This window comes from Scomber japonicus, chromosome 23 (assembly GCF_027409825.1).
Source record: "Scomber japonicus isolate fScoJap1 chromosome 23, fScoJap1.pri, whole genome shotgun sequence".
NCBI classification, from domain to species: Eukaryota; Metazoa; Chordata; class Actinopteri; order Scombriformes; family Scombridae; genus Scomber; species Scomber japonicus.
The window spans coordinates 8,068,834-8,083,209 of NC_070600.1; the positions used below are offsets into that span (position 1 = coordinate 8,068,834).

General features: G+C 38.7%; 2 protein-coding genes across 2 annotated transcripts in view; one reads left to right on the plus strand and one right to left on the minus strand.

Moving 5' to 3' along the window:
- Positions 1-2,577: 2,577 nt before the first annotated feature.
- On the minus strand, positions 2,578-8,322 carry phyh (phytanoyl-CoA 2-hydroxylase). The gene is made up of 9 exons (XM_053313878.1): positions 8,171-8,322; positions 6,946-7,001; positions 6,340-6,450; positions 5,924-6,092; positions 4,985-5,066; positions 4,693-4,874; positions 4,459-4,608; positions 4,146-4,280; positions 2,578-3,421 (listed from the first exon to the last, which is right to left on the minus strand). Exons 1-9 carry the CDS (start codon positions 8,234-8,236, stop codon positions 3,368-3,370), a joined length of 1,005 nt encoding a protein of 334 aa, XP_053169853.1. The 5' UTR covers positions 8,237-8,322; the 3' UTR covers positions 2,578-3,367.
- A 2,643-nt stretch (positions 8,323-10,965) lies between these two features.
- The window catches only part of cdk17 (cyclin-dependent kinase 17), a 40,713-nt gene continuing 37,302 nt past the window's right edge, over positions 10,966-14,376 (plus strand). Inside the window, exon 1 of the mRNA XM_053344103.1 lies at positions 10,966-11,221. The gene's annotated coding sequence lies outside the window, so the exon portion shown is untranslated. The remainder of the gene's footprint in view (positions 11,222-14,376) is intronic.

Sequence of the window (14,376 nt, forward strand, 5' to 3'; positions counted from 1 at the left end):
GCACACAGCCAGCCAATCAATTATCACCCAAGAGGTCAATGGCCCTTTTGGTCTCTATAGATGAATAAGGTTCATACAGCTTTCTATGTTATGTTTTTAGAGTGTTTTGAATGTTTTCTTTGTGTAATGGGCACAATTGAGTTTGCTTGCCAAAGTTCATGTAGCTTGAGCTGGTACAAAGTGAGGTAAGTAGGTCAGGTTATAGTTTGGAGACTCAAACCAAATCTAAATCCCCTGAAAAGACAAACAAGAAAAACTTTGTAACTTCATTTATATTGTCAAGATGTTGGAAAATACTCCCAACCCCAAACCCTATTACATAACACAGAATTTAACACGGGGATACCTTTCATTGGCTTTATAACACACTCTATTGTGCATTGTTACTTGTCTTTATTTACTGAATGGCATATATTTCCCTTGCAGGCATAATGTGTGCAGGTCTGAACATCTTGTCCCTGTACTGGACCCATTCATTACCGTTACAAGTATGAATGATCTCAGGGTTTATAGCATACATACTTTATCCCACTAACCTGTGTTTAATTCTACAACATGCTGCAAGCTGCTGAACTATATGTGACGAGCTTTCCCCGAACTGAGAGATGTGAAGTACATCAGTCGCTGCTGGTTTGTCCTTTATATGTGAGGTAGTGAAATGTGAAATGTGTTTTCTCTGCTTCTGAAGGAAACTGGGCAGAGTGACGACTCAGAAAAGGGACAGCGGATCTGAAGTCTGGGAAACATTTAGAAGTGAATGAGCCTGCAGTTAGATGTGTGTGTGTGTGTGTGTGTGTGTGAGACAGAGAAAGAGAGAAACTATTTGCTGTGTGTGCATATGTGTCCTTGTGTCTGCTTCTGCTAAAACGTCTTGTGGTCAGTCTTTAATTGTGTCTTTGCATTTGAGCTGCAGTAAGTGTATGTGTCATATGTTTCTATGTGTACTTCAGGAGATGAACAGTGGTTTACCACCTTCATCTCTAACAAAGTCTCTCCTGCATGTGAATGAACCTCCTGCATTTCTGCATGAATCTAAGAGCTGGGCTTCCCTCTGGATTTGAACAAAGATGCTGTTTCAATACACCCACATACACACTGCAGGGGTAAGTGTTTTTTTGGAAGGTTCCAGTGAGGGGAGCCAGGAAATAGCCGGACCTCCATCTGAAAACAGATTGTACCCTTTGAAACCAACATGTTAGAATGTCAGTCAGTGTGAGTCAAATCCAATGAGGTGTGAATGATTTAACCAGTATTTTACAATTTCTGGTTCAGTAATAATAATGATTATATAATAATAACAAATACAAAATGCTATACTGATATACTGTATTGTATTTTCTATGTAATGCATCACAGAGGTTTATTAGAGCATTACAATATTTAATATGTGTTTTGCTGATTTTGAATTATTTTTTAATTTTAATCATTTTAAAATAAAACGTTTATTCTATATAAAACCATCAAGTAGGAGTCTATTCTAATTAAACCAGTCTGCAGTGTTCATTTCCTCAAGATCATGCAAATTAGTAATGGAAGCAATATTGCAATTTATGCAGCAGTCCATATTTGAAACACCAAACTTTAGATATTCCATTTACCTGTCAGTTTAATCATCTAAAATACAGTAAGCTAAGTAATACTATAAATAATTGACACTATTGTATTCTATTGTTGTGATTGTTTGTCAGTTAAAGTTCAAAATGTACTTTTTTTATTTCCACATTTCTACATTTAACATGTATTCCAGTAGTGATGAAATAAGAAGTCATAAAATTGTTATTGTTCACCAGGGAAATGTTAAAATATGGAGAAATGCTCACAAAACACATGTGAAGTACTCAAAAGTTGTGCCAATATCAGGTGTTTGTATCGTCAGGACTGAGCATGTGACTCAGTGTTTGTACTAAACAGTATTTTCAGTATAAAAGTTCACATTTTAGCGAGGCAGTTTGGCTCTTGGCGTGATAGTTCTGCAATGTGGAAACGGAGCCAAAGCCACTGTAAAATACTGTGCCATGTGTGGAAGGCAAATTCAGATGGCCAAAGACTGAGAAACTAATAACTTCCAAGTTTCACTTCATATGTTTGTTCAGCTTGATTTTGCCCAATTTCGAGTCTAATTATGGTTGAAGCCACGACTGATATTATTCTGTTAGCGAGAGATACAAAACAAATCAGACTCTAACATTCTTATCTGCCGTGACAACATTTTTGTTCAGCTTTCCAAGATGATCTTTCTACCCATAATTCCTCCTGTTTTGGGGTTGTTCCCTCTGATTACATAATTGTACCCTTTCACATAGCATCATAAGGACTTTGACATAGAAAGTGAACTTTTGATAAAGTCAGCAGTAAGTAAATACATCCATAAACTGATGATGAAGATGAAGATACCTCACTCTCATGTAGACCAGTTCATTACTTATTACTGACTCTTAACTATGTAGTGAGCTTTCTTGCCATGACTAGTAACATCACTGACAGTTATCACATGTTAGGTCATCATTATATTACAGGTCATGTGACAGGTGTGTTTGTTTCTATGTCTGAGGGTTGAAAGGAAATAAAAAACAAAACTCATGATCACAGAAGTCATTTCTGAGTTTATTGCTATTCAATTTTTATCAGAACAAAATCCTCATAAACAAAAACAGCATCCATTCACTCATCATCATCATCATCCAACACTTAAAATCATATCAACAGACACAAGAAGATTAACACTTTGATACAGTTATAAGGCAATATGCATTCAAGGCCTCTGTTAGTGTATTAAAATTAAGTGCTACAGTTAATCCTTAATACCACTTTCATTAAAATCTCTCCATCCACTCGAACTCTCTCTTTCACTGTATAAAAATACTCTTCTTTTTTTTTTTAAATCAACGTACCACAAATCATCTTTTTAAAGCCTATGTCTATCTGTGCAGTCGATATCCCTTTTCATCAAGGTTAAATGTGATTTTAACTGCATTCTGTGTTGTAAAGTGTGGAGGTAGTGTCAGAACATGCTCTGTATTATATTTATAACACACTGTTACTTTCTCATCTCTATGTCCTTCTCCTTGATACATCCTACCACAGACAGACAGACAGCTCCCAATGTGTGAAAATAGTAAAAAGCATGTGAGTAATCTAGATATTACATTCTTCCACTATGAAAGACACTTAGGGATTATAGGATACAAACAATTAGATGACAATATCTTTTTTTCTGTACTCTCTTTAATTAAAAGAAGACTGAAAAGTTGTCTATGCTGATGTAAATGCCCTGTTGCTTCGTACCCAGTCACTGAATCAACCTGCTCTCATTTCATCTCAGGGATTAGCAGTGATGTAAAGGTCTTTAAGTACGTCTGTCTAACCCTCACATTGAAATCCTCTCTCCTTGCACCAGGCGACCTCGGAAAGCCCAGGTATCCTGCAGAGGAAGCAGAGTTAAAGGGTCAGTTCATTCACATTAAAACCGATCATTTAATTTAATTTTTAATCCGTGCGCTACTTTATATCCTAAAGCTTTCCCAGCAGTCAGTTGGCTGACATGTGGAGCCAATGGCAGCCTTTCAGTAAAAGTTCTATCAATTGCACATTTATTTTAGTCCTTTCCATTCAATTTGCATTAAATGGGTATTCCAGCAGTTAAGTTCATAAACCTGCCAGACACACATTTTAAACAGGAATGGTGAAAATGGAAGCAGCAGAAGCCAAGATGGTCCTGATTTGAGTGATCCTTTAAGTAGAGTTCAAGCTCCAAAAAAAACCAACTGCGTCTTACATTTCCCATAATGCAACTCAACAGCATCTTTCTGTAGACGATCCATGCTTCCTAAATGCTCTCTTCTTTCATATCCAGCAACTCCACTACTTTGTAATTCTGGCTTTCTGTTACAAATTTTAAGTCAAAACCTAAGTTGAGAAAATAACCCTGATGACATCATCATGTATCGCTTTGCTTGAGTTTCAGTTCTATGTATAATAATGGCATGTATCAACACTGAAGTCACATGCTGCTCCCTTTCTGCTAAATTAGGCTACAGGCTTGCAACTACAACTACAACAAGTCTTCTCTACATCATCTGTATTAATAGAGTGATGTAACTGTAATAGAGGAGGTTTAAAACAGTGAATGAGATTAAATGTCTCACCATGAAGGTAATTTCGTTGCCTACGTTGTATTTCTTGGTTGCAATCTCGTTCACCTCCTTCTCGATATTTTCCTGCGTGGTTCCCTTCACGTCGATGTAATAACAATCACCTGCTGCGTAGTGGCAGGAGATGGCCTGGAAAACACACACACACACACACACACGCACACACACACACACACACACAAGTGAGTCTGGTGAGTTCTTCTAACCAGGGAAGCTACTTAAGATCAGATCAGATTTTTGTAACTATATTAAAAAAAGTCTTTCTGAGTTTGCAGCTACACCAGGTGGATTCTGGGTGACGTAGTACCTTGCGGAAGCCCTGCGTCTGGTTCATGCCGGAGCCGTGGATCAGCAGCGGGTGGAAGAAGACAGTGTCGCCTTTCTCCATCTCCAGGTGCACTCTGGGATGCTGTGGGTCGTAGCCACGCACTCCATGGTACATCTTGTTCACCCCTCCCTGAAAGACACACACACAGTGGTGAGGCAGGTCTCATGTGTGTATAACTCATTGCAGGGTTTTCGTGTGTGTGTGTGTTCATACCTCCCACTCTGGGTAGTCGTGCTCCTGCAGCGTGCCGGTGTGTGTTCCCGGCAGGACGACCAAGCAACCGTTCTGTCTGTTCACTTTCTCCATGGCCGTCCATGAGCAGACGATCCGGTCAGCCGGTCGGAACGGGAAGTAATGCAGATCCTGGTGCATCGGGTGACGGGAAGTCTTCTTACCTGCAACAGCACGAGAACACAAGAAATCTCATAACAGGTGAACCTGGTTTAAAAAAGGAAAGAAAAACTATTGTGTGTTTTTTTATCTTGTCTTTGTAATTGATTCATACCTGCATCAGGAGGTTTGTTGATGAGCATGGTGTGCATGGCCATGATGTTGGGTCCGGTGAAACACTCCACATACTTCAGGATCTGACATAGAATCAGTTTATCAGTGTTTAGGATTAAGCAGCTTTTCAGATATTAAATCTTAGGAGAGGTCATTCTGGTTTAAAGGAGAGTAATTATACACACATCACACAGACTCAAGGTCATCAGAAAACAGCATCAATGAAAGAAATTAACACCTGCACACTTACTCAAAGCTATAATTACAATTTATTTAAATCTTAAAGAAGATGAGGTGATTTTTATACCCTATTTTCACTGTCCTGACTATCACCTAGAGGTCTGAATCAAGAGTATTAGATCAAACATTTTCTATAAAATAATAAATAAAGGTCTCTCTCACACACATACATACATATTTTGTATATTTCTAGACCCTCACACACAGACAAAAGAGTAAAATTTTATAAATCTAACAGCTGTGTTACTTTCTGATCTAGATAACTTTTTATACTTTAAGAGGAGAAATGTAAGATTTCCTCTTTCATCTCTCTTCCTTCTAACTTAAAACAATATATTTTCGAACTTAAATGATATAGATTCTGATATATGGGAGGATGAATCTGATATAATGTTTATATCTTAGATGTATGTTCGATATATTGATGTATTATCTTTTGTATTACTGTTTTTGTCTTTATTGAATTGTTCATTGCTTTGGGATGTTTATCAGCCTGGCCAGTTTGGATGGTTAACCACACCTGGTGGGTATGATGTTTAAATATGGGCGTAGTTTCCTTTAGGATTGTTATTATTAAACTTTTGTGGCTTGGAGAGCTTTGTAGAAATGTATTAATCTCCATGTTTATGATCCTGACTTAAATAAATTGATAAGAAGAAGCCTGCAGAGTGAAATAAGTGACTTGTGTGTCTTGTTGTACCTCTGGTAAGGTGCAGTACCGGAACAGTTCACTATCCTCCTGGAAGTCCTGCAGCTTGGAGACCGCCTTCTGATCTTGAACAAACTCTGACTTCGAGATCGCCACGTCCCTCATCACCACCAGACCGGGAACCTTCACCTCCTGGCGACAGATCCGTTCAAACTCCTTCCTGAAGAACATACATGGATCACATTCAGCATCTCAGAACTGTAAGACACTCTGTGTAAAACCAATATATACACATCCATCTGCAAGGCTTTACAAAAGTTCACTGGAGTCCTGGGTTTACTTTTTAAGAGTCATTTTGATACAAAGATACAAAAGTAGTAATATGGAAATTCTGATCTCAGTTATTAACAGTGTTTTTGGGGTAAAAGAAAAATAATCTTCTCAGTCGTCACAGTTTCTAATCTCACCTAAACATGTTGACGTCCTCCTCAGACACCAGATTCTTGATGAGAATGAAGCCATTTTTTTCGTAGAAGAGCCTCTGGTCCGGGGTCAGCAGGTCATTATCGAAAGAGTATCTACCAAGAAAAACACACAACAGTATCACCACATTTTATTTGCTTTGATCTTTAGTAGGAAAGAAAAGCTGCTGTAGAAAGGAAATGATTGATAGATGGTGTGTTTGTGAGTGTTGCATTCAAGTCATATTGGATATTTGGATGAGTAAGAAAAAAAAACAGTCGCTACCCTCTGCTGGTGATTATAAGAAGGACATGTGAGACTTTAATGGTGCCTTTAAACAATCTTAAAGGTTTTGTTGATGTCGTCTGAATTCATGAAACTGAATGCGCCCTCAGCTGCTAACACACAGATGCACACGTACAACAGACAGCAGGAAAGTGGGGCAATAAGGGACGTGACCTGAGGCTGTACTGACGAAACTGTGTCAAAGAGGAAAGATAAACACTGATTGCACAGCTTTGCATAAGCGAACCTTTAGACTGAGGCTGCTGTTGAGGCTGCAACATGTGTTTAAATCACAAAGTCAACTAGATTTCAGGGTTTGTTCTTACCTCAGTTTATGTGGGTGACTGTGGGTGAAGGTTTGGGCAGATGTTGGTGAGGCCCCCTGAAGGAAAGTAGTCAAGGAGGGTTTGGGTGAGGGTTAGAACATGTCTTAGAAACAGATGCTGAATGAGATGTTGATGATATGATCACATCTCTCTTGAGGTTTTGGCATCATCCATGAGTAGATCTGAACTGTGAGATTCATTACTCGTCCATGTTTCATCCAAAATCCAACAAATAGCCTTAACAAGCCCATTTACAGCATGATATAACTTTTACACTGTCTTCTTCCAAAGTCTACTTCACAGTGGTCTGTTAAAGTAAAAGTGGAAACAAAACCCAACCCAACTATAAAACCACTCCATATGTCAAACAACTTAGGTTAATGTATAGAAGTTTTAGAAAGACAATGTACCCAACATAAAAAGTACCTGTTATGCTCATTATAGCTCCTTTGAGATTGTTATATACAGTATTAGTATTTTCATTTTCTACTACATTTCAACAGTGTAATTCTTTCTGATATCTAGTCACTTTAAACACTTTACACACGATTTTACATATGACCATCTTATAAACCATAGACCATCTTTGTACTCAATTACTTTCCACCACTGATAGGCAGCTTTGTTCATGTCAGTGTAGATTCAACATCAGCTGAACTTCAAGTCAAACTTGCTTTAATGCTGACACAGAAAGTGTTCAAATCAACTTAATTAACTGGTTAAAATCAAATATACATTTAACATTTGCATGTATTAAACTTTCATTTGACATAAAAACAAGCAGGCCAGACTTGCAGCTTGCTGGGATATTATTTATTTAACAGCCTTTTCCCCTAAATAGTAAATAAACACATTTAGAGACCCATTACTGTCACAAATAATTCAGAATATATCAGTGCTGTTATCATGCTAATTATTATTTTAATGCCGTTATTACCGTTTATAAACATAATAAAACTAACAAACATAAGTGCAAGCAGGGTCGTTCTCGGTTTCCATACTTAAGTAAGTGCAATAAGAAATGTGTAACTTATGCATTAATAAACAATATTGCTAACAGTCGCCTACATTATCCTGCATGAGGCCTGTTGTCCTCCGCAGGACCCCGGCCTGGCCTAGCCGAGGTGCGCGCCGCTCGGTGCGCAGTGCTCGGCAAGCGGATCAGCTTTTTCCGCCCTGTCAGGAAGGGCTGTTACTAACATATCATAGCTGAATAAAAGGATACGATCACAGCGGGTGGTCGATCAAGATGATTGATCAGCAGCTTGAGTCTCTCCGCAGCCCGAGACATGGTCCAGTCAGTTAGTAGTCCAGTGACAATGAAACACTGAAAAGTAGGCTATTTGTATCTGGGGCAAAGGGTAGAAGAGTGATGACTTTAACACACACCCACCATCACTGTCAGGTTCTCACAGGTCTATACAGCATCTGAAAAATAGGACTGAAAATAATATATCACGTGTTTCATTCACTTCTATTGTGCAGAAAGATAATGTAAAACTAGGTTGGAATTTGAATAGCACATTTGACATAAATACTAAAGTAGGTTAAAAGGTAACCCACATCATAACAAAAACCTGGTTATCTTTACTGAGGAAATAGTTTCAACAAAAAACAGTAAAGCTGACACTAAGGTCATAGTCCCAAAGTAAATGGGACAGTTTCTTGAAAAAGTATGTTTATGTTAACTGAAAATAAAAGGCTATTCAGTATTATTAATATACTCAGTTATTTGAGCAGAATTCATTTAGGCCTATTTCCAATCAACCTTTGTTGGCTAAGGTTAGAAACCTGCTAAAATAACATTAAAAATATCTGCATACAGACCTAAATGAGAAAATATGTTTTTTCCTGTTTTAGGTCAATTGACCTTTTACCCTGAATATTATTATGAGTAATGAACACTGTAAATACTAACAAGGAGATAAAAGTTATTTTTTTTTTATAATTAATTGCATTTAGATTATTTAAATAAGTCAATTATTTCTCCAGATCCACGTATAATGTGTATTATCAATGTTCAATAATATTCTTGTGTAGTACTAAAAATCTGTTGCTATAGTTTTTATCCAGCAGGTGGCGCCACAGAACCAATAATAGCAGCGGATACCTGTGCAGGTAAATTTCTCTGTTGCTGTTTTAACTTTTCACACCATTTAATGTTCATACTTATCTCCTGTCTCTCCTCCTGAAAACACTTGCTTCCTTCACTATTTACTCTGGATATGTAGAGAAGCAGTTGATCATGTGGGATTTCTTACAGAGAAATGAACAACCTTGATGGCACATTCTTGATATTTGACTACATGGGCAGTGAAATGGATTTTAATGCTAAGTTTAAGGTTTAAAATGAAAGCAAAGGACATTCAATGATTTCATGAAACATTTTGGTTTCTCTACAACTGGACAATAAGATGAAACCTAAAAAAGCAGCTTGAACTTTTACAAACATGCACTATTTTTTGTTCTACATAATTGTCTCTATTTTAACTATAACTATCAGTATTTCATAGATATCAATATTTGATTTTAAAAAACGTACTGGATACAGAAAAAAGACTGTAGCACTCTGAACTTTGCTGCAGTGTTGCAATGTTTAAATTGCTGGAAAGTCAAAATGTCACAAAGTTACAGAGTAGTGATATGAAAGAAAACCAGAGCTGTGTAACCATGGACACCACAGTTTAATTCATTCATCTGTGTTTCCTGTGTGGCTCTCAGCTTTGTCACGCTGAGTCGCCTAGCTTTAATGCAGAACTAAGTTTACTTTCATATTGAATTAGACATTGATTGATTGTATTTGACAGTTTCATTTTAAAAACATCATCTCTTCCAGAGCATTGAGAGCATACATAAGAGGAAAGAAGTCAGGATAACACAATAGAGCACTGCAGAGGCTTATTTCCATTGTGGTCCCTTTGGGCAGTGATCTCAAACTTTTTCACATCTTTGACCCCCAGGGTCCTCCTCCTGATAACATTTTTGCTTTTAGATGTTTTGCTACAAAAAAGTGTATGAGAGCCATGACCTAAAACATCATACATTCTGTCATTGTGTTATTTATGGATGGAATTATAGTGAGAATAAATGATTCCTCTTTATGCTGGAAAAATCCTGGAACTTCCTCAAAAAACCCAGGCCTGACTTTTTGAACCACTGCCTTGGGGTATACCGTGTATGCAGGGGAGGAGGTCCAGACTGCAGAACTGGCATGACAAAAATAACACAGAAACATTAATCAAAACAATAATACAATACACTCAGTAGGTTATTCATTGTATTAACAACACCAATCTCTACTTCACTGTCGACTACGTCCTAATCACCAATCAGGTAATAAAACTAATAAATATCAAACAGAGATAAGTAGGCTACATAGATATCAATATTATTTTGTAGCCCCTCAGAAGATTATATATAAATCTGAGTCTTCCCATAATAATTACGATAAATAAGCAACATCAAAACAAACCAAGAAAATACAATACATGTAGCATATGTCATATGTTTAAATATGCTTAAACACCACTCTGAGAATGCATGTAGGCATCTGTATGTGTGTGTCCGTCTTTCTGTAGTTATACATCATGAAATCAGTTATTTTTTAATTACTTTTATTTTAAATATTGTGACCGTAAGCAATAGAAATACACTTTTCTTTTGAAATTTGTAATGGAGAAAAAGTGCTTTTATTTTGAATGCAACACGAAGTGTCTGCGCTTGATGTCAGCTAGTGTGGTTTGCACCCCTCCCGTCTGCCATTTCTTGTCCTAGGACGGCGAAGTCAAAATCCGCCCTGTTCTGTCTTTGATTGGCTCATCCTGATATTATTACCTTAACTCTAACCAGAGCGATAGGATAGAACACCAATCCATCTCTAAAACTAACCAATCCAGCCAACGAAGGCGACGAGTTTTAGCCAATCAGAGGCAGAGTAGGGCGGGTCATGACGTTGCCATCCTAGAAAAGAAAAATTGGCTTTCCTTCTTTAGTGTCGACAGCAGATCTCCTCCTCCCAGCCTCTTTAAACTGCTTTCACCGCCACACAAACGACATTTTTTGGTAGTTCGCTCTGCTGTCCTCCTCCCTCACACACTCGTCGCATCTCTCTGCGTGTTTCTGAGGATATTTCTTTCTCTGTCGGAAAACGAACACAGACGGAGCAGTGTGTTTTTTAAAAGGCTACTTCAGTGTGCGGATAAAGCGGAGGAGGGTTATCCGGGCCCTGGCAGCTGCCGGAGAGTCGGCTTGAAACGACGGAATTCACCATTTTCAGGTAAATTTGCTCTCATGTCAGTTTGTGGAGGAACGCATAGGCTGTCCGATAATGGACCCCGTGACGTTACATTTTGTCCGGACGCGAAGGACGAGGGGCTGTACAGCGGTGTGTGGAAATGACAACAGAGAGGAAACGCCAACTGTTAGAATAATGCTGGCAGATACTCACTTTGTTTCATATTTTACAACTGCCTCCCGTTCCCCCCCTCAGGGTTATGAGTGCTGTGTTTGCTCTTTTACATATAAAACCTGTTATTTCGTTATTTAGGGTGCAAATATTTTAGTTTGTTTACATAATGTAGCTATGTATTGGCAGCCAGTCGGTTTTAACCCCAGTGACAGGAAACCAACGGTACATTACAGAGAAACATTGTAGAAAAATGAGAGAAAATGCTGCTGGACATAATGAAATGTAACTGTACTAACTGCTGACATTTTTAAAATACTAAAAATATCATAAACGTACAATAACATAAACATATAACACCACAGACACACTGTTAAACCTGTATATTACTTTATTATAGCAATATTATTTATATCCATCACATCAGTCATGTTTGTCTGCAACCACTCATTCTCATTTTCATGCATTTTATTATTGATAAAATGTGTTTTTCTGTCACATCAAAGCAGCCCAGTCATATATTTGATTGATGATTACATGTATGCTTTCCAGAAAACAAAAACTGCTGTGGCATCTTTAAGAAAACATCCTCTTTTTCCCTCCTAATCTGACTCACAATAGAAATCTATAAACATCTGCTTTACTGCTGATGGAAGTGCCTTTTAGTCCTGCTTGTGCTGTGTTCAAGTCATGCAGGGAGAAATGGGAGAACCAGCTGTAGACATTTCCTCACGTCGGCATGGAGACATCCTTTTGGCCTGTTGGAATGCCCCTCGTTAGGAACGCTTGTGTTTCGGTGATTTAATTGCCTGAGGATGACTTGAAAATGATTGGTGATATGTGCAGGTTGCATTAAGATGCTCTGAAGCCACACCTGGTTTAAAAGTACACCCTTTTAGGCCTCCATCCTTTCTTTATGGGTCAATCTCCATAATAAAGTGGTGGTTGTTGCTTGGATGCCACTTTGTGTGTGTGTTGCTTGGATAAAAGTCTCAAATGAATCAGTGTAAATGAGATAACAGTGCACATCCTGCTTCTATATCAGCTCCATGTAGAGCACACAAATATGTTTTTTATCTCGTGCACTTCCTCTTTGACCTGGATTTACTTCCACTGTCCTTCATGGGGAACAACTGGCCACTCGTGTATATCTATATAAATATATAAATATATATATGCGTGTGTGTGTGTGTGTGTGTGCATTGACCCACATTCAGATCTAGGCTTTGAGAGTGATACACCCCCTGAGGACAAAGTAATTACCCTGATAGCCCCCCTCCCCCTGTCTGTGAGGCTGTATAGCGGTGCTCGTATTGATCAGTCTCTGCATTATGTCGTATAGAGCAGGAACATTAGTGCACACACACATACACACACTTCCTTTTATCACTCTTTTTTCGTTTGTTTTTTTACCCTGGGACTTATTGATGAGGACACGTCCAGCAAAGCGTGTGTGTGTGAGTGTGTGTCATCAGAGACAAACTTTCAGACTTTTTATTGGTTTCACTTTGAACAATCAAAAGCGTCACATGGGTGTCAGTGACTGCTCTGAAACAAGTATTTACTTGTTAGAAAGAAGCATGCAGTTTGAGTGGATGTCCGTGGCCTGTTAAAGGGGAATTCCACCAATTTTCCACATCAGAATCAGCCTGTAAAAACAGTTAACGTGGTGTAATGTCTTCTGTGGATCTGGAGGAGCTTAGATTTTCACCATATTTTAAAAATTCAAATCTATACTGTGAGTACTCCAGCATTATAGAAGTGCAATAGTAAATCCCTGGAGTGCCACATGTGTAATGCAGTAGATAAGAGTACAGGACTGTGAGCATCTTATAGCTGAATGCAACTGTACATGTTAAACTGTGATATGAAACAGAGCTGCGTTCAGGTTAGTGATGTATCATCATGTGTGGCACACAGCACGGTGACATCCCGCCATGCTTTGCAGCAAAGCTGACTGCACCTGCTGATGATCAGCCTCTAAAACACTGTTGCTATTGACAACCAGGCCAGCAGCTCGCTATCGCTGCCTCTCTCTCTCTCTCGTTTTATATAACTCCGACTTGTGCAATGTTTTATTGATCAGAGAGGTGTCTATAAATGTGTGTGTGTGTGTGTGTGCATTTCTATGTTTACACACCTCGTGGTGGTTGTCTTTTTGCGTGTGTGTGTGTGCACTCGTGTCTTTCATCGTCTAGGTGTCATTTTATATCATTCAGTCTGTGTGTGTGTGTGTGTGTGTGTGTGTGTGTGTGTGTGTGAGAGATGTGCGTTGCTCTGTCTCACCTGACAATGTTTCACCTGAGGAAGTGCAAACAATGTATAAAACAACAGAATGTAACAACAATTGGAGAGAAGGGCATGCTGATTCCCCCCCCTTCATAATCCCCTTCCCCTGGGGCTGACAGGGGAAACTTCTTCCTAACAGTGGACTGCCACAGGGTGGGCATCATGTAGGTGAAGTAGTAATTATCAGGGTTTTTTTGGGGCCTGGCTAATTCTAGGGCTTCAGAATGAATACAATTAGTGTGGGCTGGATGTAGCACGAACACACACACACACACACACACACACACACACACACACACACAGTCAAACACACAAACACACACACACTCTCTTATAAGAAAAGTTATGTGAGCTATGCAAAGAATGTGGAGTGCTGTGAGTTCATTCTCGCTTTCTGTGTGTGTGTGTGTGTGTGTGTGTGTGTGTGTGTGCACGTGTATTTCTGTTTTAATATGCAGGAGGTTCACACAGACACACGCACACACAGCTTCTGTGTAGCTGTAAAAAGTGAAAAATGTTAGTCATATTGCATCAAACACCTCTTTCAGCCTACTGTTGTGTGTGTGTGTGTGTGGTCATCTTTTATGAATGTGTATAGGCGTCAGAAGTGATGTTTGGTCTTGTAGGTTGGCAGTGTTTGTCTATCTGTGTATGTGTGTCAGTGTATTATAGAGCTAGACAATGGATCTAAAAACGTATCATGATTACGTGTTTCAGTTCAATCGATATGGCTAATT